This window comes from Eumetopias jubatus, unplaced genomic scaffold, assembly GCF_037043125.1.
Source record: "Eumetopias jubatus isolate StellerSeaLion01/CBP00866 unplaced genomic scaffold, mEumJub1_p1.0 scaffold_12, whole genome shotgun sequence".
NCBI lineage: Eukaryota > Metazoa > Chordata > Mammalia > Carnivora > Otariidae > Eumetopias > Eumetopias jubatus.
Genome location: NW_028274818.1, coordinates 92373253 through 92396915, shown reverse-complemented (window position 1 = coordinate 92396915; position 23663 = coordinate 92373253). Strand labels below are relative to the sequence as shown.

Genomic DNA, 23663 nt, shown 5'->3' with positions numbered 1-23663 from the left:
TCAGCCAGCATGGTCACCCCCCGGGGCCCTTGGACTACAGCAGACCCAGATGAAACGATCAGAACTTTCCAAGGGCTGGGCCTGGGGCTGCTTTGGGTGTGAGTTGCTAGAAAGTGTGTGGAACAATCGCAGACCATGGATTTGAAATTCCCCGACCCCCCTCGGGAAGGGCTCTGCTCTCCGGGCCAGGAAGACGGCTGGGACGGACTGCAGAGGCTGGGTGGACGTCCCCTCCCCGTAAGGGTCCATGCGCCGCGTGCAGGCTTCCCTTCTGAGCCCAGAGGAACGGTTTGGGCCTCAGGAAGGGGAAGCCACCCCCGGCCTTTACTGTGAATAATCTGACATGAGAACACAGTGCAGCTGCTTTTGGAAACCATCTGGCAGTTCCTCAAAATGGTCAAACATTTTGTGACCCAGCGATTCTGCATCTAGTATATACCCGAGAGGAACGAAAACAGACATCCACACGGAGAAACTTGGATGGGAACGTTCCCAGTGGCGCTTTTCACACCAGCCAGTGTAGACCACCTGACCAGCCATCAGCTGACAATAAACAAAATGCGGAGTGTCTACACCCCAGGATATTACCCAGCCACAGCAGGGAACCCCGAGAGCATAGTGCCGACAGCAGCCGGACACAGACCACAGACTGTCCAATTCCGTTTCTATACCAAGTCCAGTATTGGGAAATCCATGGAAACATAAAGCAGATTAGGGGTTGTCTGTAGCAGAAGAGGAAGTGACTGCTCATGGCTATGGCATTTCTTGGGGAGTGATGAGAATGTTCTGGAATTAGATAGTGGGGATGGGTGCAAAATCTTAAAAAGACACTAAAAAACCAACCAACCAACCACTGAATTGTACCAAAAAAAAAAAAAAAAAAAAGACCTGAAATGAGTCAGCGTTCCGCGTGCCTTGCAGCTGGCCTTCCTCACTCTGGCCCCCCTACCAGCCCCTCCAGACCCTCGTCCTACAGCGCCCAGATGTCCTGCAAGCTCCCACCGTAAACACTGCAGGGGAGGAGGCACAAGGACATACCTCACTCCTGACGTATCTGCTGATGAACTCATTGACCGTCATGAGCGTCTGCGACCAGTCCTCGTCCGTGTACCTGGAACCGACTTCCACCGGGACAGTTCGGCAGCCGGCAATGTCTTGGATATACTCCAAACTAGGAGACAGATGCGTACAGTCACCACTGTCGCTTTGGCTAAGACCTGCCGGGCACTCGGCCACGCTGGTCTCCTCTGGTCTCCACACAGCCCCAAGGGGAGAGACTACTGTTACCCCCTCTTCACCGGCGGGGGGCACTCGGGCACCGACATGTGGGGTGACATGCCCACCGGCGCCACATGGCTTTGCAGAGAGATCCAGTGAGGCTGGTTTGCCAAGCTTCTCGCTGGGCGGTTCTATCGCCGGGCTGGCCGAAAGCGTCCCAGTTCTCTCTCTGCTCACCTTGTCTCTGAGCTCAGAGACGTCTGAGCAAACAGCAGACAGCACAGCAGGGCCGCTGGCTTCTGAGCTCGGGCAGCCTGGCCCTGCCCGTGGCCGGCCGGGGACTTCTGCCCACTGGTAAGCTAGGGTGATGATGGTACCTGTCCCATGGGATGGGAACTGGGAGGACAGAGAAAGAAAACACGGCACGAGCCGATCATGGCGGCTGGCCCGTAGTAAGACCCGTAATGAACATTTGCGGGACGGTGGCCCCTGCGGCCGGTACTCTTCACACGGCCTTGGCAGGAACTACTCCGTCCACGAACCACAGGAGACAGGGGAGCCAATCTGTCGTCCTCAGAGACCCCTGCTCCTTTCCGCAGCTTCGGCATGCCAGCCACCGCTCAGCAGCCCGACCTGCTGTCACCACCATGAATCTGAGCAGATGGGAGGAGGAAGCAAGCCCAGGAGACCTGCCTGCAGGGGAGGGGCCGTGTCTCGGGTTCTTACTTCTGCTCTTAGGCCTCAGGGCCCTGGGAAGGTCCAGGGAACACCTCAGATCAAGCAAAATGGCTTTAACAGACTTCACGCCGCACAAGGCGAGCACTCACTAGAACCTGCTTAGAGCAGTAAGCTGTGGAAGTATGGACCTTTCCATCTCTGCCACGAACTTGGAGCACTGCACCTGTAATCCCCGGTTAACCCCTAGTGATCTATGCAGGCACGGTCGGGACACGCATGCAAGGCTGCATTTCCTTGGGACGAAGGGAGATGGAATCGGGGAGTCCCCGGGTGGGGGTGGGGGGCTGGATCGGGCAGAGCCACCCACCTCCACTTCGTCATGCACGGCCACTGGTCTGCCACGCCTTCCAGGATCACAGGCCTCCCGGGAACCAGAAACTGCTTCCTGAAATGCTGGAGGGACGGACAGCGAAGCCGGGGGACCAGTCTCTCCGATGCCACATCCGGAACCGAAACACAGTCGTCCCTCGCTTTCTGTTTAAAATCAAAGCGCCGAGAAGTTACCATCTGAGGCACTGGGCTGGGCGTCTGCGTCCCCGCAGGCTAGCTGACTCCGTTACTGATGACAGTGCCGTACGCGTTGGCACTGTCCCTGCGTCCCCCTCCTCCTTTTCATGCTGGAGACACCCAGACTTTTTTCTTTACCAGTTCAAGGGTCTGTTCGCTTTTAAAAAGAACATACAGAAACTCCACAAGAGAGGAAAAGTCACCACCCCAAACGCCATCTGGTGTCAAAGGACCCTGTCCCGTGATGTGTTCCTGGCCCAGCTTCTGGCGCCCGGCAGGGATGTGCGGGACGGGCAGCCCAGCTAAAGCAGGTCATAGCCCCGGCAAGGTCATGGGAGCCCCTGCGCCAGAACTTCCTCAACCACCTGTCAGCCAAGTGACCTGAGCCAGTCACTCCCTCGGGCCTCAGTTTCCTCACCTGTCACGTTATTGGGAGAGGAGACCTCCCACGTAGAGTGCCCAGGATCACCGGTGGGTGGGGGGGTCCGCTCCCTCTGTCCCTGCAAGCCGGGCGCGAGGCCTCCCACGTGCCTGTTCTCGGCCTATATACCCTCTGCTTTGGTTGTCACACCTGCCCTCATCAAAGATGCCTCCCTGACCACCCTATGTGAGCGAAGCTGCCTCCCCACCTTTCTCACCGTGCGAGAGAAGACGTACTTCTACAGCCTCCTAGAACCCAGGCTCCAGGAGAACGGGCCCTTCCGTATCGTACCCTCAGCGCCTGGCACATCTGGACCACCACCTGGGCTCCAGAGAGCCGCCGAGCAAACCCCCCCTTTATAGGCCCGGGAATGGGGACACTGAGGGGCCCAGACCCTTGGCCGACTCCAGCAGGCCGACTCCAGAGCATGAGCTCTCCCCCTTCAGCTACACACACTGCCCAACGCTGCCCACGCCGGAAGCACCACCTTGGGTGCAGGGCCACCTCCATGTTCCCTTGGGACAGACTTGGCGTGGGAAAGAGAAGTGCAACCCCTGGGTCCAAGGGCACAGGCATGTCTGCCCTGCCCCCTGAAAGGTCAACCAACACGCCATGCCTGTGGCCCCCTGGCGTCCTCGGCAGCACCGGCTATCACAGGAAACCTCCTTTGAGGATTTCACAGCCAACAATGCCTGCCTCCCCGTTCTTGCCTTTTTTTTTTTTTTTTTAAACCACAGGTGAGATGGAACATTTTCCCACATGCCTGTGTCACAGACCTATTTCCTCCTGGCAACCAGACATGCTCAGAGGTATCGCGGCTGAGGGCTGCACACCAGCGCTGGGGCCTGACACCCTGTCTGCCGCCGCCCTCAGCTCTGCGCGGTGTGCTTCGCACCCCCAAGTACCAAGAACCCCCCCATGCCAGGACCTCAAGGGCGGGACCAACCAGCCATGGGACCAGGAGGCTGCTGGAGGTAGCAGCTCACCCCAACTCTGCAGCACCAAGAGCGAGGCAGCCGGGAAAGTGGGTGACACTTCAGCAAGCTGACCAAGAACAGGCCGGAAGGCGCAGGCTACAGCTGCCCACAGCTCTGGCCCACACGAGCCCTTTGAGCTGCCGCTCTCGGCGGCCACAGAGCCTCCACCCTCCCTCTCTCCTGAAAGGGCACTGCTTTTGCAGAAAGTGGAGGGGAAAACTGAGAAAACAGACCAGGCTGTTCCATTTCTAAATCCACCAAGATTCTATTTTCTGCCAGAGGTCAGCACGCTGTGAGGTCTCAACCCTGGGGACAGCTGACTCCTCCCTTCTAGAAAAAACAGGGCTGTGGGGGGCATGTAAGGTGTGGCAGGCAACAATCCCACCTAGATACCTTCATGCTGGGCTGCTCCTCGGCCAGGCCTGGGCCGGGCCTCTTTGCTGAGGGGAGGTGAGCCTGGAGGACAGCGGCGACTTTAATGAGGATGTCCCCATGGATGGCCGCCCCCATCAGCAGGCCCATGTCACAGGCCTTCAGGGCCGCGGCCACTGCGGCGGAATCCCCAGGCTCCTCGAACAGACACACTGCCTTCAGGAGGCAGCCGAAGGCGTAGACGCGGCGCCAGTCCTTGTGGACGTCCTGCCACGGGCCCGTGTTGAGTTTCTCCCAGGAGTAGTCCAGGATGGCCTCACTGGCCTGCAGACACTCGCTCCGGCGGCCCCCGCAGAACAGCTCAGCGGCCTCACACAGGAGCTGCACCACGCTGCGCTCTACCTTCTCCCCGAGCTCTGGCACCAGCTCCTCCTTCCTGTGGGGCAGGAGCGCCCGGAGGGCCTCTCGGAGGGTGCCGGCTCCTGCCGGGGGCTCTCGGTTGTCTTCGGCCATCGGGCCCTCTGCCAGCCTAGCCTGATAAAGGTGGTGGGGAAAGAAAGAACAGTTAGAGCAAAACACCGTGCTGCACACCTAAATATGCACATTTGTAGATTTTCATAAAATCAAACTGGGACCGGTGGGGAGCTAGATCTGTGATGACATCCAGTGGCCAAAATGTCAACCACTGAGAGTTTAAAAGATATATATTAAAACGCAATCTATGGAACGGGAGCAGATATTTACAAATGACATATCCAAAAAGGGTTAGGATCCAAAATCCATAAAGAACCGACACAACTCAACACTCAAAAAACAAATAACCCAATTCAAAATTGGGCAGAAGACATGAACAGTCATTTCTCCAAAAGAAGACATCCAGACGGCCAGCAGACACATGAAAAGATGCTCAATATCCCTCATCATCAGGGAAATGCAAATCGAAACTACAATGAGATTTCACCTCAACCTGTCAGAATGGCTAAGATCAACAACACAAGAAACAACAAGTGTGGGTGAGGATGTGGAGAAAGGGGAACCCTCGTCCATTTCCATGTTGGTGGGAATGCAAACTGGTACAGCCACCCTGGAAAAGAGTATGGAGCTTCCTCAAAAAATTAAAAATAGAACTACCCTACAACCTAGTAATCATACTCCTGGGTATCTACCCCCAAAATACAAAAACACTAAAGGAATACATGCATCCCTGTTTATTGCAGCATTATTTACAACAGGGGACCTATGGAAGCAGCTCACGTGTCCATCGATTGATGAATGGATAAAGATGTGATATGATGTAGTGTGTGTGTGTGTGTGTGTGTGTGTGTGTGTGTGTGTGTGTGTGTGTGTGTGTGTGAGAGAGAGAGAGAGAGAGAGAGACAGAATATTACTCAACCATAAAAAATGAAATCTTGCCATTTGCAATGATGTGGATGGAGCTAGAGAGTATAATGCTAAGTGAAATAAGTCAGAGAAAGACAATTATCATATGATCTCACTCATGTGATATTTAAGAAACAAAGCAAATGAGCAAAGGAAGAGAGAGAAGAGAGAGAGAGAAACCAAGGAGCAGACTCTTAACTAAAAAGAACAAACTGATAGTTACCAGAGGGGAGTGGAGGGAGGGATGGGTGAAATAGGTGATGGGGATTAAGGAGTGCACTTATCATGATGAAAAAAATAAAATAATTAAAAAATTAAAAAGCGATAAAATATACAAGTAAAAACTATATAAAGTTATTTTCCAGACAGAGAGACCACACAGACTTCCTCCCTTCCAGGTTCCCACAGTTTCTCACATGTGTCCTTTCTGACAGCATCCCATGGGTCATGATTCTACAGTGGCCTTCTTCGGCTGGACATAAACTCTGCGTGCAGGGCCCTCGTCTGTCTGGGGTCACTGCTACATTGGGGGCCTGGCACAAGACCAGGCTCGCCGTGGGCACCGGATAAATGTTTGCTCAGAGAGGAACAGGTACTGCCCTTGTCTGGAATGCCTCTGACACCCCGCCTCTCTGGCAAACTCCTATCCAACATTTAAGGCCGACCCTCAATGATCCCCTATGGGAAACCTGCCAAGACCCTCTGACAGCATTTTGTGTTGGAATAGCTCTTGACTTTCTTTAACTGCTCTTGTCCCAAATGTACTCTGAGTACCGGCCTACATGTCTGTCTCTCTGATGCTAGCTAGGGAGCTTCTCCAGGGCAAGAACAGGTCTCATTTCTCTACGTTTCCCTGGAGTCTGGCTCACAGTAGGCACTCAGTGAAGGCTCCTGAAGGATGAGATCTTAACTTTGCAGGAAGAAACCTGGAAATACATAAAACCTACAGAGAAAGGACAAACATCATAGTTGGTGCTTTTGGTGGCATTCTATATGGATGGCAGGCCGGTCCTAATGCAGAAGTACTAATATGTGAGTAGGTTCTAGCGGGTTCATAATTGCCCGCAATCGATTACTCACCCGTGCCGCTATGCGCTAGGTGTACTAACAGCTGTTAATATCCCCTATCTAATTGGATGCCAAGAAATAGCAACCTTCGTGCAAATGCGGGATCATATGGTAGCTCTATTTTCAACTGAGGAACCTCCATACTGTTTTCCAGAGTAGTTGCACCAGCTTGCATTCCCACCAACAGTGTAAGAGGGTTCCCCTTTCTCCACATCCCCGCCAACATCTGTCATTTCCTGACTTGTTAATTTTTGCCATTCTGACTGGTGTGAGGTGGTATCTCATTGAGGTTTTGATTTGGATTTCCCTGATGCCGAGTGATGTGGAGCACTTTTTCATGTCTGTTGGCCATTTGGATGTCTTCTTTGGAAAAATGTCTGTTCATGTCTTCTGCCCATTTCTTGATTGGATCATTTGTTCTTTGGGTGTTGAGTTTAAGAAGTTCTTTATAGATTTTGGATACTAGCCCTTTATCTGATATGTCATTTGCAAATATTTTCTCCCATTCTGTCGCTTGTCTTTTGGTTTTGTAGACTGTTTCTTTTGCTGTGCAAAAGCTTTTTATCCTGATGAGGTCTCAATAGTTCACTTTTGCCCTTGCTTCCCTTGCCTTTGGCGATGTTTCTAGGAAGAAGTTGCTGTGGCTGAGGTCAAAGAGGTTGCTGCCGCACAGGACCCATCTAAGCCACACCCAGACTCTTGACCCAAAGAAACTAATATGTGTTGTTTTAAGCAACTAAGTTTATGGTGATCTGTTGTACAGCAGTAGATAACTAATAAACACCCCTATCCAGATTTCCCTGACCCTCTGGGACTCAACTGTAACTCACCCAATAGAACAGGAAGAAAAAGCATGGCTTCCTTTAGTACCAATGTGTATGAAGAAGTCAGCAGTAGACAGGGAAGTGAAGACATATGAATGCTAGAGGTATGGTCCCTAAAGGTAGGCTGGACAGCCCCATCCCTACCTCTGGGCTCCATGTTTGCTCATTTCTCCCCAACTCATGAGTAACAGCAAGTAGAATACTGACAGTATTGCATGATTACCTCACCAACTCTCATAATGACCTTGTGACACCAAGAACATACTGGGGTATTTACTGTAAGCCAGGTATGCTCCAGGGGCTTTTTAATTCTTACAGAAACTCTAACAAAGTATCATCATCCCCATTTCACAGGTAAGGAAGCTAAAGCAGAGAAGTTAAATGACTTGTCCAAAGCACTCGGCTGGGAAGAGGTGATCCAGAGATTTAAAACTCAGGCCGTCTGGCCCCCACTTCCATGATCTTACAGGTGAAGGAACGGAGCCATGCCATCTCCAGCCAGCCCATGATGAAGCTGGGAGTCCGGGTTGCTTAACTCAAGAAAAATCTGTAAAGGAGGAGTTATTATTCCCACTTAACAGATGAGAAAATCCCATCACTTCACAGAAGGACCCATCTTTCTTGTGTGTCATTATGTTTGAAGTACCTCTTCCTGGGTGTGTCCTCAAGCTACAGCAATACCATAGAGTTGTTCTCAGTCCTGCCGTCTTTCCACAGTTCCCCCACCTTTCCTCTCCCTCTCCTTTGATTTGTACCTCTTGGGGCCGTTAAGTGGATAGGGAAGTATGTGATCATTCTCCCCACAAACCCATCCTCTTCTGCTGATGAAGGAACTAAAGTCCAGGGAAAAATGAAGTGACTTTCCTATGTGCCGTGTCAATGTTCCATGTTTTATGTAGATTACCTAATATATTCCTCCTAATTTCATGATGTGTGGTCTTACAGATATGAACAAAGATTTGGGAGATTAAGCAACTTGTCCAAAACTACACAGTACGTGGTAGTGTTATGCAGAACACTCTTTGGCTTCGGGGGTGAGGACTGAATCCGTTTTTGGACCTTTGTCTCCTAGCTTGGTCCTTGGTGCACAAGGGGTATCCCTCCCAGCGGGCCCTCCAATGAATGATGGGACTGAGAGCCTCGAGTGGCCTGGCCCTCGCCTGCCAGGATGATTTCTAGCTCTGGCCTCCTAGAAGATTTGTAAATCTCTTGTGTTGGCCTAATGAACAGCCTTCTTGGGAGGGCTTCACAGTCCAACCTTCCAGCGTGGCCATATCTACTACCCACCCACAAAAATGCATGTGAGCCCATCAACTGGTCTCCCTCGGTGGCTTCGTGGCTCATCCCCCTCAGAGTGACACATGTGTCTTATGAAGCAACCTCGAGAAGTCTCAGGTATCCAAAAGACCTCAGAGGCTTCATACCCTGGCTTCTCACAAAGGTCTATAAAAAAGGCTCCCTGTGCCCAACCGGAGCAAGGTGGCGGAGGTGTAGGAGACCTGGATTTCATCTGGTCTCAGGAATTCAGCTGGATAGGGATCAAACCATTCTGAACACCTATGAACTCAACAGGAGATCAAGGAAAAGAATAGCAACAACTCTCTGAACAGAAAAGCGACCACTTACTAGAAAGTAGGATGTGTGGAGAAGTGAATCTGAGGCAATATTCGAGAGGATAGATGGCGGGGGGGTGGAGCCCGCCGGCTGCTTCTGGCAAGTGATAGAGCCACGGAGCACAAAATCGGAAATTTTAGAAGTCGGCTCCGCTGAGGGATATCGCTCCAGTGGCTAAGCGGGGTGGGGAACCCTCGCGGGACAGTGTGGTCTCAGGACCCTCGGGGTCACAGAAAGACCGGGGGTGCCTGAGTGCGGCAGAGCTCCTGGGTATCAGAGCAGGGAAGCCGGCTGCAGAGACGGAGCTGAGGCGCGGGCTCTCAGCTCGGGGATGCCATAAACTGTGATCGGTGACAGTCGGGCCACTGCTCCTCCAGCAGGGACCCAACAAGCGGCAGATCCGGGGAGACTCCCCTTCCTCCCCTGGGAGGAGCGGTGCGGGAGCACACAGCAGGGATCTGCTGGGTTTGGAGACTCCACACAGGGTCGGGTGCCAGAGATAGAAACGCTCAGTCACAGGCCGGGTGAGCACGGAATGCGGCCGGAGACCTGGGAGATGGGAGTATTTGCTTTTCTCTGGGGACGCACTGAGGAGCGGGGCCCCGAGTTCTCGGCTCCTCCAGGCAGAGATTGGGAGGCCACCATTTTCACTCTCATCCTCCAAAGCTGTACCGAGAGCTTGCAGGGAACAAAAGCTCCCAGAGCAAACCCGAGCAGATTGCTTAGCCCGACCGACAAGGGCGGGGCAATTCCGCCTCTGGCAAAGACATTTGGGAACCACGGCAACAGGCCCTTCCCCCAGAAGATCAGCACGAACAGCCAGCCAAGACCAAGTTTACCGATCAAGGAGAACGGGAGAACTCCAGCGCTAGGGGAATACTGCACAGAGAATTCATGGCTTTTTTACCATGATTCATTAGTCTTTCAAAGTTAATTTTTTTTAATGTTTTTTTTTTTAATTTTTCTTCGTCCCTTTTTCAACCAACATCTTATCAATCCCTTTAAAAAATGTTTTTATTTTTCATTTTTAGAGTCATATTCTATCCCTTCATAGTAGTTACCCTTATTTTTGGCATATATATATAAGTTGTTCTCTCTTTAAAATTTTGAGATAGTTTCTTCTAACAGATCAAAATATACCCTAAATCACTAGGGTATGGCTTTGTTCTAGTCTCCTGCCTGATCACATTCTCTCCCCCCTTTTTTTTTTTTTTAAATCTTTCTTTTTTCAAACAACTTATCAATTCCTTTTATAAAATCTTTTATAATTTTCATCTTTACAGTCATACTCCATCCCTTCATTGTATCAACCCTTATTTTGTACATATATAAGTCTTTCTTTCTTTAAAACTTTAGGAGGCACTTTCTTCTAATAGACCAAAATACACCCAAAATCTAGTGTGTGGCACTGATCTATGCACCAGCCTGATCATATTTAATCATATTCTGTTTTTTTTTGTTTTGTTCTGTTTTGTTTGTTTTTATCTTTTCCTTTTTTTTTTCTCTTTCTTTCCCTTTCTTTTCCCCTGGTTTCAGGTCTTTTCTGATTTGTTCAGAGTATATTTTCTGAGGACGTTGTTAACCTGTTAGCATTTTGTCCTCTCATTCATCTATTCTCCTCTGGACAAAATGACAAGACGAAAAAAATCACCTCAACAAAATGAAAAAGAGGTAGTACCATCTGCCAGGGACCTACTAAATACAGACATTAGTACGATGTCGGACCTAGAGTTCAGAATCATGATTTTAAAGATACTAGCTGGGCTTGAAAAAAGCATGGAGGTTATTAGAGAAACCCTTCCTGGAGAAATAAAAGAACTAAACTCTAACCAAATCGAAATCAAAAAGGCTATTAATGAGGTGCAATCAAAAATGGGGACACTAACTGCTAGGATAAATGAGACAGAAGAGAGAATTAGCGATATAGAAGACCAAATGATGGAAAATAAAGAAGCTGAGAAAAAGAGAGATAAACAACTACTGGATCAAAAGGGCAGATTCGAGAGATAAGCGATACAGTAAGACGAAACATTAGAATAATTGGGATCCCAGAAGAAGAAAGAGAGAGAGGGGCAGAAGGTATATTGGAGCAAATTATAGCAGAGAACTTCCCTAATGTGGGGAAGGAAACAGGCATCAAAATCCAGGAGGCACAGAGAACCCCTCTCAAAATCAATAAAAATAGGTTAACACCCCGACATCTAATAGTAAAACTCATGAGTCTCAGAGACAAAGAGAAAATCTTGAAAGCAGCTCGGGAGAAGAGATATGTAACCTATAATAGTAGAAACGTTAGATTGGCAACAGACCTATCCACAGAGACCTGGCAGGCCAGAAAGGACTGGCATCATATCTTCAGGGCAATAAACAAGAAAAATATGCAGCCAAGAACACTATATCCAGCTCGGCTGTCATTGAAAATAGAAGGAGAGATAAAAAGCTTCCAGGACAAACAAAAACTAAAGGAATTTGCAAACACGAAACCAGCCCTCCAAGAAATATTGAAAGGGGTACTCTAAGCAAAGAGAGAGCCTAAAAGCAGCATAGACCAGAAAGGAACACAGACAATATACAGTAACAGTCACCTTACAGGCAGTAAATGGCACAAAATTCATATCTTTCAATAGTTACCCTGAATGTAAATGGGCTAAATGCCCCAATCAAAAGACACAGGCTATCAGATTGGATTAAAAAACAAGACCCATCCATAGGCTGTCTGCAAGAGACTCATTTTAGACCCAAAGACACCCCCAGATTGAAAGTGAGGGGGTGGAAAACCATTTACCATGCTAATGGACACCAAAAGAAAGCTGGGGTGGCAATCCTTATATGAGACAGATTAGATTTTAAAACAAAGACTGTAATAAGAGATGAGGAAGGACACTATATCCTACTTAAAGGGTCTATCCAATAAGAAGATCTGACAAATGTAAATATCTATGCCCCTAACACGGGAGTAGCCAATTATATAAGGCAATTAATAAGAAAAGCAAAGAAACATATTGACAACAATACAGTAATAGTGGGGGACTTTAACACCCCCCTCACTGAAATGGACAGATCATCTAAGCAAAAGATCAACAAGGAAATAAAGACTTTCAATGACACACTGGACCAAATGGACTTCACAGACATATTCAGAATATTCCATCCCAAAGCAACAGAATACACATTCTTCTCTAGTGGCCATGGAACATTCTCCAGAATAGATCACATCCTAGGCCACAAATCAGGTCTCAACTGGTACCAAAAGATTGGGATTATTCCCACATATTTTCATTCCACAATGCTTTGAAACTAGAACTCAATCACAAGAGGAAAGTCGGAAAGAACTCAAATACATGGAGGCTAAAGAGCATCCTACTAAAGAATGAATGGGTCAACCAGGAAATTAAAGAAGAATTAAAAAAATTCATGGAAACCAATGAAAATGAAAACACAACTGTTCAAAATCTTTGGGATACAGCAAAGGCAGTCCTGAGAGGAAAGTATATAGCAATACAAGCCTTTCTCAAGAAACAAGAAAGGTCTCAAATACACAACCTAACTCTACACCTAAAAGAGCTAGAGAAAAACCAGCAAATAAAGCTTAAACCCAGCAGGAGTAGAAAAATAATAAATATCAGAGCAGAAATCAATGAACTAGAAACCAAAAGAACAGTAGAACAGATCAACGAAACTAGGAGCCTGTTCTTTGAAAGAATTAACAAGATTGTTAAACCCCTGGCCAGACTTATCCAAAAGAAAAGAGAAATGACCCAAATCAACAAAATCATGAATGAAAGAGGAGAGATCACAACCAACACCAAAGAAATACAAACAATTATAAGAACATATTATGAGCAACTCTATGCCAGCAAATTAGATAACCTGGAGGAAATGGATGCATTCCTAGAGAGGTATCAACTACCAAAATTGAACCAGGAAGAAATAGAAAACCTAAAGAGACTCATAACCACTAAGGAAATGGAAGCAGTCATCAAAAATCTCCCAAGAAACAAAAGTCCAGGGCCAGATGGCTCTCCAGGGGAATTCTATCAGACATTTAAAGAAGAATTAATACCTATTTTCCTGAAACTGTTCCAAAAAATAGAAATGGAAGGGAAACTTCCAAACTCATTTTATGAGGCTACCATTACCTTGATCCCAAAACCAGACAAAGATCCCATCAAAAAGGAGAATTACAGACCAATATCCTTGATGAACATGGATGCAAAAATTCTCACCAAAATACTAGCCAATAGGATCCAAAAGTACATTAAAACGATTATTCACCATGACCAAGTGGGATTTATCCCTGGGCTGCAAGGTTGGTTCAACATCCGCAAATCAATCAACGCGATACAGTATATTAACAAAAGAAAGAACAAAAATCATATGATCCTCTCAAATAGATGCAGAAAAAGCATTTGACAAAGTACAGCATCCTTTCTTAATCAAAACTCTTCAGAGTATAGGGATAGAGGGTACATACCTCAATATCATAAAAGCCATCTATGAAAAACCTATAGCCAATATCATTCTCAATGGGGAAAAGCTGAGAGCTTTCCCCCTAAGGTCAGGAACGCGGCAGGGATGTCCACTATCACCACTGCTATTCAACGTAGTATTAGAAGTCCTTGCCACAGCAATCAGACAACAAAAAGAAATCAAAGGCATCCAAATCGGCAAAGAGGAAGTCAAACTCTCACTCTTTGCAGATGATATGATACTTTATGTGGAAAACCCAAAAGACTCCACCCCAAAACTGCTAGAACTCATACAGGAATTCAGTCAAGTGGCAGGATTTAAAATCAGTGCACAGAAATCAGTGGCATTCCTATACACCAACAACAAGACAGAAGAGAGACAAATCAAGGAGTCGGTCCCATTTACAACTGCACCCAAAACCATAAGATACCTAGGAATAAATCTAACCAAAGAGGCAAAAGATCCATACTCAGAAAACTATAAAATACTGATGAAAGAAATTGAGGAAGACACAAAGAAATGGAAAAACATTCCATGCTCATGGACTGGAAGAACAAACATTGTGAAGATGTCAATGCTACCTAGAGCAATCTACACATTCAATGCAATCCCCATCAAAATACCATCCAGTTTTTTCAAAGAAATGAAACAAATAATCCTAAAATTTGTATGAAACCAGTAGAGATCCGAATAGCCAGAGGAATGTTGAAGAAGAAAAGCAAAGCTGGCAGCATCACAATTCCGGACTTCCAGCTCTATTACAAAGCTGTCATCATCAAGACAGTATGGTATTGGCACAAAAACAGACACATAGATCAATGGAACAGAATAGAGAGCCCAGAGATGGACCCTCAACTCTATGGTCAACTCATCTTTGACAAAGCAGGAAAGAATGTCCAATGGAAAAAAGACAGTCTCTTCAACAAATGGTGTTGGGAAAATTGGACAGCCACATGCAGAAGAATGAAACTGGACTATTTCTTTACACCACACACAAAAATAGACTCCAAATGGTTGAAAGACCTAAACGTGAGGCAGGAGTCCATCAAAATCCTAAAGGAGAACACAGGCAGCAACCTCTTCGACCTCAGCCACAGAAACTTCTTCCTACAAACATTGCCAAAGGCAAGGGAAGCAAGGGCAAAAATGAAGTACTGGGATTGCATCAAGATAAAAAGCTTTTGTACAGCAAAAGAAACAGTCCACAAAACCAAAAGACAACCGACAGAATGGGAGATAATTTTTGCAAATGACATATCAGATAAAGGGCTAGTATCCAAAATCTATAAAGAACTTATCAAACTCAACACCAAAGAACAAATAATCGAACCAAGAAATGGGCAGAAGACACGAACAGACATTTTCCCAAAGAAGACATCCAAATGGCCAACAGACACATGATAAAGTGCTGAACATTGCTCGGCATCAGGGAAATCCAAATCAAAACCTCAATGAGATCCACCTCACACCAGTCAGAATGGCTAAAATTAACAAGTCAGGGAACGACAGATGTTGGCGGGGATCTGGAGAAAGGAGAACCCTCCTACACTGTTCGTGGGAATGCAAGCTGGAGCAACCCCTCTGCAAAACAGTATGGAGGTTCCTCAAACAGTTGAAAATAGAGCTACCATACGATTCCGCAATTGCACTACTGGGTATTTACCCCAAAGATACAAATGTAGGGATCCGAAGGGGTACGTGCACCCCAATGTTTATAGCAGCAATGTCCACAAAGTCAAACTGTGGAAAGAGCCAAGATGTCCATCGACAAATGAATAGATAAAGAAGATGTGGTGTATATATACTCAATGGAATATTATGCAGCCATCAAAAGGAATGAGATTTTGCCATTTGCAACGACGTGGATGGAACTGGAGGGTGTTATGCTGAGCGAAATAAGTCAATCAGAGAAAGACATGTATCATATGACCTCACTGATATGAGGAATTCTTAATCTCAGGAAACAAACAGAGGGTTGCTGGAGTGGTGGCGGGGTGGGAGGGATGAGGTGGCTGGGTCATAGACATTGGGGAGGGTATTTGCTATGGTGAGTGCTGTAAATTGTGCAAGACCTTTGAATCAGATCTGTACCTCTGAAACAATGATGCAATATATGTTAAGAAAAAAAAAAGAAGAAGATAGCAGGAGGGGATGAATGAAGGGGAGTAAATTGGAGGGGGGAGACGAACCATGAGAGACGATGGATCCTGAAAAACAAACTGAGGGTTCTAGAGGGGAGAGGGCTGGGGGATGGGTTAGCCTGGTGATGGGTACTAAAGAGGGCACCTTCTGCATGGACCACTGGGTGTTATGCACAAACAATGAATCATGGAACACTACATCAAACTAATTATGTAATGTATGGTGATTAACATAACAATAAAAAAACAAAACTATCAGTTTCTCACACTGTACATGGAAAAATGCAAAATAAAGTAGACTAATTCATCAATAAAAAACTAATGATGTAATGTATGGTGATTAACATAACAATAAAAGAAATAAAAAAAAAGCGCCTTCCCGTAGACCACCTATTTATTTGCTTTACTATAAAAATGGCTTCCACTGGAACCTTATGTACCAGCTTTGTAAACTGGTCTCTTAGTGCCCTTAAAAAATGGCGTACCAGACAATTTTAAAGGGGCCATCAACTGGTTCCCTGGGATGCAGATTACGGACTTTGCAAACTGACCTCACCAAACAGCCCTTCATAGAGCTCACAAAAGGCCTTACAAAGCAAATGTCTACAGGTGGCCTCGTGGGCTACTTCACAAGCTGGCTTCCCAAGGCGGCCTTGTGTTTGGTCTCCATAAACCAGCCTCCTCAGGCAGCCTATGGGTGGCTTTGCAAACTGGCTTCGGACAGGGCCTGCTATAGATGGCCATGTGAAATAGCCTTCTGGGAGAGGGCCTGCACAAAACAGTCTCCTCTTAGCCACCTAAAGTAGCTTTAGTAATTAATTTCTTGTCTAGAGTTCCTCGATGAATGGCCTTAGAAAAAGGTCTCCAGAGATACTTAATGGTAACACTATATGACAAAGTCTTCCAGAGGAGGGCGTTTCAGGATAGCTCTGAGTTTGTTTTCAAAATGATTTTTCAGATTGACTCCGTATTAGCCTCTTGAACGGCCTCCCAAAGGGCTTCACGATTTATCTTAAAACACTAGCCTCCCTGGCACCTGACTGGCTCAGTCAGTGGAGTATGGGACTCTTGATCTCGGGGTTGTGAGTCTGAGCCCCACGTTGGATGTACAGATTACTTAAAAATCTTAAAAAAACAAAAACAAACCCAAAACCACTAGCCTCCCAGAAGACCTTATGTTGGCAGCATGAAGCAACTATGCATGGGGAGGTGACAGCCTGGTCATTATCTGAGTAATCTTAATCTTACGGCTTCTCAGAACGTTTGCCTTTTAAATGGTTGCCATATCAGACAGCCTTTGGGGGAGGAGCCACATCCTACTACGTGAAACAGTCTTCCAAAGGACTAATGAACGGTTTCAAAAACGGGCTTGCCTACACATTGGGCCCTTGTCTGGGGGCCAGATGAAACCCAGGCTTTGTCTTATTTTACAAAGCACTCTATCTCCCATGGTGTCTTCAGAACAGGAACCAGGATATGTTCTACCAAAAAACCCTTCCATTAGCTCCTGTTACCGTGGAACGTGGCCTCAAGGGAGAAATGGCCTTCACTGGCTGGGTCAGACACCTTCTTGCTGACTGTATGAAACTATCTTCCAGAGCAGGTGGCCTCATGTGGGCTGTAAGCAGTGGCCTGCACACCCAGCCATTCGATCTGCCCCTCCACTGAAGGTGGGGTATAGGCAACATGAAACCCCTCTCTAAATGGCCTCAAGTCCTGGCTTTACAAATCAGCCTTCTAGCATCCCCCATGTACTGGTCTGATGAAAAAGGCTTCTTGATAATTATATTAAACAGTTTTCCAGAGGAAGGCATCAGCCAGAGTAGCCTTGTGGCCTGGCTTTATTGACTGGCTTCCCAGAGCTGCTCACTGAATTGCCTTTTATAACAGGTTATGCTCAACAGCTTTCCAGAGAAGGGAGTCAAAAATAAACTGTGTGAAAGTCTTTCAGAGTGGTGCTGTAGACTGGTCTTCAAATTGGCCTCCCAGAGTTCCACATACAAGGAAAGGGAATAAGCAGAGGTGGTATAAACAGGCTTCTGGTGGTCAGGTATAGGAAAGTTAACTACAGAGTATCTCTGACAAACCAGGATGCTATATATAGGACCCACTCCCCCTTTTTTTTGGCTTGGTATAAAATTTTTCTCTTATAAAATTTTTTATTCTCATCATTTTCTCCAATGTTGTTTTTCATTGCTTGGAACTCTCATTTCTGTAAGTAGGAATTTCATTTTACACAAGCTGAGTACTGGGAGTGCTCTTAGTAACTTTCTTTTGTATATACGCAAATTTCAGTTTCCAGTATTTAATATACCTAAATATTTAATATTTAGGACTGGACAAGTCAGAAATTAGGGTTATTCCAAGCCAACTGAGACCTATGGTCACCCTAATTATGAAAAAGCCTGAGGGGCCCTATATCATCACATTAAAGTCAGTCTCCTAGAACTCCACAGCTATCAGCCTAGAGACTTGTTGGTCATAGAAGGCTTTTTTTTTGAAGGAAGTGAGGGTGCAGGTGTCAGGTACAGAAAGAGCGGAGTGCTCTTGTTTCCTGACTTTGTAAACTGACCTTTCAGAGCGCCACATGTACTGGTTTCATGACATGAGACAGCTTTCAGGGGAAGGTAAGGAACAGATTGCATAAAATAGCTTCTCAGTGGACTGTGTCTTAGCTTCTCTTATAAAAGGCCTTTTTGTTGATGCACGAAAGGATATTCTTGGCATGGGGGTCACATAAAGGTTCTAGGAACTAACCTCTCCGAGTGGCTTTTGTTTGGGCTTTGTAAATCAACCTAATGCGAACTTCATGAAAGGCTTCTTGTTGGTTGTATTAAACACAGAGGAGCCCAGTATAGGCTATATAAGACAGTCGGCATGGACTCTGGGCCCGACTTCCTAAATTCACCATTCAGATAGAGCACATTATTTAAGTAAGCTGGTCTTTCGTTAGTGAACAGCCCAAGTGGCTTCTGTTGGTTACAAAAGAAAGCCTCCTAAGGAAGCCACCATTGTCATCCCAGAATTCTCTTTAATTATCTTTAAAAACCTAAAGCAGCTCCCAGAGTAGTCTTTAAACTGGTTGGGAGAAATGGCTTCTTGGACAATCTCACCGGGATTCACAGAGAGTATCAGGTGGGCCTTATGAAAGCGGCCCCCCGCCAAGAGCCCCACAAAGGTCTCAGGCTGACCCGAGACAGCCCCGAAAGCGGCATGCTGGTCATAAGCCTCCCACCGGTGCCTTCCGGAATAGAAGCCTCTATCCGGCTTTCTGGAAACAGGCTACCCAGTTAGTTTTGAAACCTCTCCAATTTTTTAAAGATTTCATTTATTTATTTGACACAAACACAGCGAGAGAGGGAACACAAGCAGGGGGAGTGGGAGAGGGAGAAGCAGGCTTCCCACGGAGCAGGGAGCCTGATGGGGGCTCCATCCCAGGACCCCGGGATCATGACCTGAGCCGAAGGCAGACGCTTAACGACTGAGCCACCCAGGCGCCCCGAAATCTCTCCAATTTTATCGTGGCACTATTCCACGAAAGTTGTGCAAAAAACAAGAGCTTTCTAGGGAGCTTCGTACAACTTTCCAGAGAGGTTTGAAAATATTTGGAAAGCTTTATTCACGGGCGCAAAAGTGAAGTCTGGCATTCCAAGGGCCACGCTGTCTCGGGTTCGGGCCGTCGGCGTGGCCCCAACACCTGCCGACCCCCTGACCTTGGGGCTGCTGAGCACGGTAACTTACCTCTGCTGGATTCTAACGCGAGGTGCAGAGCGCGACACCGATGCTCAGCGTTAACTCCTGTCAAACTAGAAATCCCTCTCCTTCAGGTCCCCCACACCAACACTCCACGCGAGGCCTCACACCCCTTCCCTTCCTGGGACTTCACTGCTCGCGGCCTACATTCGGTTTGTAGCCGGCCCCCCTCCAGGCCGGTGACAAAGAGGTTCGGTCCGAGAGCCACAGCATGAAGACACCTGCCGGTACCGTCACGAAGGAAATAAAAATTCGCGCAGGCGCACTACGGTTGCACCGACGGGGACACCCCCCCCCCGCCAAGGACTGCGCAGGCCCACACCAGCTGAGCTGGCTTTACGCATGCGCAAAACGAAATTACAGGCGTAGAGCGAACATCACTCACGCGCGGGGGTCTACCCTCCCCCTCCCCCCCCCGCCAGCGCAGAAAGCTGGAGCCGCTAAACGGCCTTCTCAGCGCGCATGCGCTGGCTTTGTTTTCCCTCCCCGTTCACACCCCACTTTCGCTACTTTGGAGCGCTGCCCCGGGGCTTTCCAAGGCGCACGCGCGAGGCCGTCTTTTTTTCCCCCCCCCGCTTCGTCTTTAAACACAGCGCCTGCGCAGTCCTACCCTCCGCTTCAACAGAGCCAGAGCCGCCCGCCCTCTGGAGTTGCTCAAGCTCACCTGTCTCGAGTTTGGGCTGTGTCGAGTCGCCCGGAGGCTGGCGACAACCTGTTTCGTTTGGTCGGAACACTCCGGCCCTCGCCTTCTCCGAGTAGTCAGGCTTTGCCGAGGTATCGATCGCTCAGTGCTCGTCTGATCAGCACGGAGTGCTTAGCCGAGCGCCGAGTGATCGATGCCGCGGCCTCTCCCAGTCCTGTTTCCGAAAGCCTGTGGGTGGTGGCGGCAAGCCAGGTGGGGGCCTTTTCCTCGGTTTCTCGTCCCAAGTCGGGCACACCTGCGAGTTCCTCAGCTCTGATAACTTCGTGGGCTAGTCAGCTTCGCATCCGCCATTTCATCTGAACCGTACAGTTAACATGATTCGTTTTCCTGGTTTACGGAGAGGTCAGCTAACGCCCAGCGAAATAAAGTGGCCAAATCCTTGTGCTTCAGGAAAGTCACAGATCCTAAATTTGAACCCCCAAGCGCTGCATCCACGGCTCGTGGGTGTGAGAAGGTCCTGGGTTTCAGTGGGGAGGCCGGAATCATTCCTGCCGGTGCTGCCCTGACCCTGAGTGGTGTGGGCATCCCTGAGGGTTTTGGTTTTGAGCACACTACCTGTGGCCGCCAGGGACTCAGGCCTTTTGAAGGCTTGAACAGACTCAGGAGAAAGTTCTGCTCATACTGGGTCAGGAGTCCAAGGAGGAAAGGGAAGGGAATTCATTTGCTGGTTATAAAAAAAAAAAAAAAAATCATGACTCCCGTCAAAGGTGCTAAGGCAGACTGACTACATACTGCTGCAACGGGGGCTCATGATAGGGAGACGTGGGGCACAACTAGAAATATAACAGACAAGTGCAGATTTATAGCCAAGGAGCAGGGTCTAGGTCAGTGGATGGGAAATTACTAAGAGGACACATGAGGGGTAAGGGGAATTCTACTAAACCAACTACACAGGCCAGAGTGATAAGATATCAAGGGTAGAGAATAAGGAATTTGATCAGATATCAGAGATGGGGGATTTTTGCTGAAGTGACCCAAAGGATTCTTACTGAAACTGGACTCAACAAGCCAAGGACAGCGCCCAAGGTCAAGGCCTAGTTAGAGAAAAGGGATTCAGAAGAGCCTGCTAAAGTTAGTTCAAGGAGAGGGTCTTTGTCACTGCTCACCAGGGACGTGTCAGGCATTTTCTGGGGCCCTGAAACTCCTTGGTACTATGTAATTATCTTAAGAACCCTATTAGGTGGAGATTACTATGTCTTATAGATGAGACTGGGGCTTGCTCAAGGCCCATTCAGCAGATCAGTGGGTTCTAGGTAGTGTGCTAGCATCAAAGAAAACGGCAAGTGAGCTCAGCCCCTGCCCTGGAGGATCTCACAGGTAAGGGAGATTGACAAATACTTATTGAGCATTTACTACAAACCTTGTACTTTCAAAGCACTTTAAAATATTAAACTCATGGGGCGCCTGGGTAGCTCAGTCAGTTGAGCGTCTGACTCTTCCGACTCTTGATTTCGGCTCAGGTCATGATCTCAGGGTGGTGAGATCAAGCCCCGCATCAGACTCTGCGGTCAGTGCAGAGTCCGCTTGAGATTCTTTCTCTCCCTCTGCCTCTGTCCCTCCTCCTGCTCTCATGCTCTCTCTCTCTCAAATAAATTAATTACAAAAACTCTTTAAAAAAATACTAAATTCATAGATTAACTATTATCACCAGTTGAGTGGTGACATTGAATTTTGCCTGAGCCCTGTGTTCCTAGAAAACAGTGAAGCTTGAAGGAATTCCCTTCACCCTTTTGTGTTCCAGAAAACAGCTTGCTGCAAAGAACTCCCTTTTCCATGGGACTAAGGGAAGACGCATGGACGCCCCGCCCTGTTTACCTATGGCAAGGCCAGACACAGACCCTCCAAATTCCCATTCTTTGCCTTATAAGTGATTAGTTGAACTGCTTGTCCCCAGTAACCAATCCGAGCAAAATGCTTCTTAACCAAATTTGGTTAAATTCTCTCCTGCCTCCACCCCCTGAATTTTGGCCCACCCTAGGCCTAAGGGAGCAGACAGCCCCTCCTAAAAACAGGGCAGAATATTCTCTGACCTACTGTTCCATTATGCCACCATGTCATCCCACTTCCTAGTTCTTTTCTGCAACCTAAAGAAGAAAAAAAAAATCTTTTTGCCTAACCCTGAAAATGCTTGCAGACCTTATGGTTATAGCTCTCTCTCCAGGACAGTAGACCCCTCCCGCCTTGCAATCATGCTCGCAAGTAAGTCTGCCTTTACTACTTCCAGTTTTATTTTTTGTTACATAGTGGGTGGGCAGAGACTACAGGAGGGTGAACACTGGACCCCTAGGAGCCCAAACATGCCCCACAGCAAAGGGTCAAAAGAGATGTGAACACAAGACCCCCTGATTCTCTTCCACAGTGATCAAGAATGGGGTTCTGGCCCATCCCAGTGAGTAGGGATCGCTGCCAGCCAGGCGGAGACAAACATCCCTTTTGCCAGCTTATGTTTTCAAAACTGGCTTGTTGAGATGAATTATAGGCACCAATGAAATATTTTCGTAAAAAAAAAAAGAACCACAGTCTTTCACGGTGGGACTTCACTTCCTGTGTGTCATTGCCAATTCCCACCCCGCCCCCCACCTCCCCTTGTCCCTGGCAGCCTTGGAATTGGCCATCAAGCTGACAGAACCCTTTGAGTGCTGAGAGAATGCAGGGAACCAACAAAAGGCACCGTTTATGTCCATGTTTGTGAATTTTCACCGTTTGATGAGCAGCCTGTAATTTAAATATATCCAAGTGTGCTGGGAACATTTGTGGCTTAATTACCAAATTTATATAAAACACACACATACAAACAAAACTCTAAGCTGGAAAACAACATTCAGTTTGGCCACAGAAGAGACATTTAATTGACTCCAGTTGCTTAAAGACCATGTGAAAACCTCCCCGCCATACTGAATCTTCTGTTCACTTATCCAGCCTTCACTGGGTGCCTTCCTTCTCCTTAAGCATTACCACCTCAGCAAGGAGCTAGTAGCCTGAAATGACCTTGAAAGAGTAGGAAGACAAAAGCCAAAGTGTTTTGTTGAGTGGATGCCGCTGGGATGGAAATGAAAAGTCTGATAGGAAGTCAGGCAGCCTGGAACACTTACTACCTCTCTGAGCCTCAGTGTTCTCCTCCATGAAATGGGTATGAGAAACTATATCCCCTGTGGTGGTGAGGATTGATAAGAGAGCTATACATCTCCACCCTCTATTTCCTAGTCTGTTCCAGAATCCCTATGTTCCAACCTGCATCCACAGGCCCCATAGGGCAGTGTGGAACTTCTTGAAATCCAGGCTCTTGGCCACAACTGCCCCTGGAGTTTTCGGTATAGCAGTTCTGGAGTTAGGCTCAGGGTTCTGCATTTTCATTAGCTGTCTGGACAACTTAGAGGCAGATGGTAACTGCATTTTGAGAGAGGTAGCTCTGGGGCTCACAGATGTCCGGATCGGTGGGTGGAGCAGGTGGTAGAGGGTTCTGGAAGCTGCGTCAAG

At 47.6% G+C, this 23663-nt stretch overlaps 1 protein-coding gene across 7 annotated transcripts in view; it reads right to left on the bottom strand.

Moving 5' to 3' along the window:
* Positions 1-20256, bottom strand: part of KDM8 (lysine demethylase 8 (putative)) — a 44067-nt gene extending 23811 nt beyond the window's left edge. For 6 of the 7 annotated variants that reach the window (XR_015769542.1, XR_015769545.1, XR_015769544.1 and 3 more), the window contains exons 1-4: positions 19472-19742; positions 4255-4767; positions 2264-2430; positions 1039-1171 (exon numbers count right to left, since the gene is read on the bottom strand). Coding sequence is in view for 3 of the 7 variants with exons in the window: in XM_088029056.1 (XP_087885182.1) it covers positions 1039-1171; positions 2264-2430; positions 4255-4746 (792 nt within the window). In the remaining 4 variants the exon portion in view is untranslated. Of the gene's footprint in view, positions 1-1038; positions 1172-2263; positions 2431-4254; positions 4768-19471; positions 19743-20147 lie in introns of those variants that run through there. The other variant, XM_028110199.1, reaches the window with a different exon arrangement.
* Between the last annotated feature and the right edge of the window lie 3407 nt (positions 20257-23663).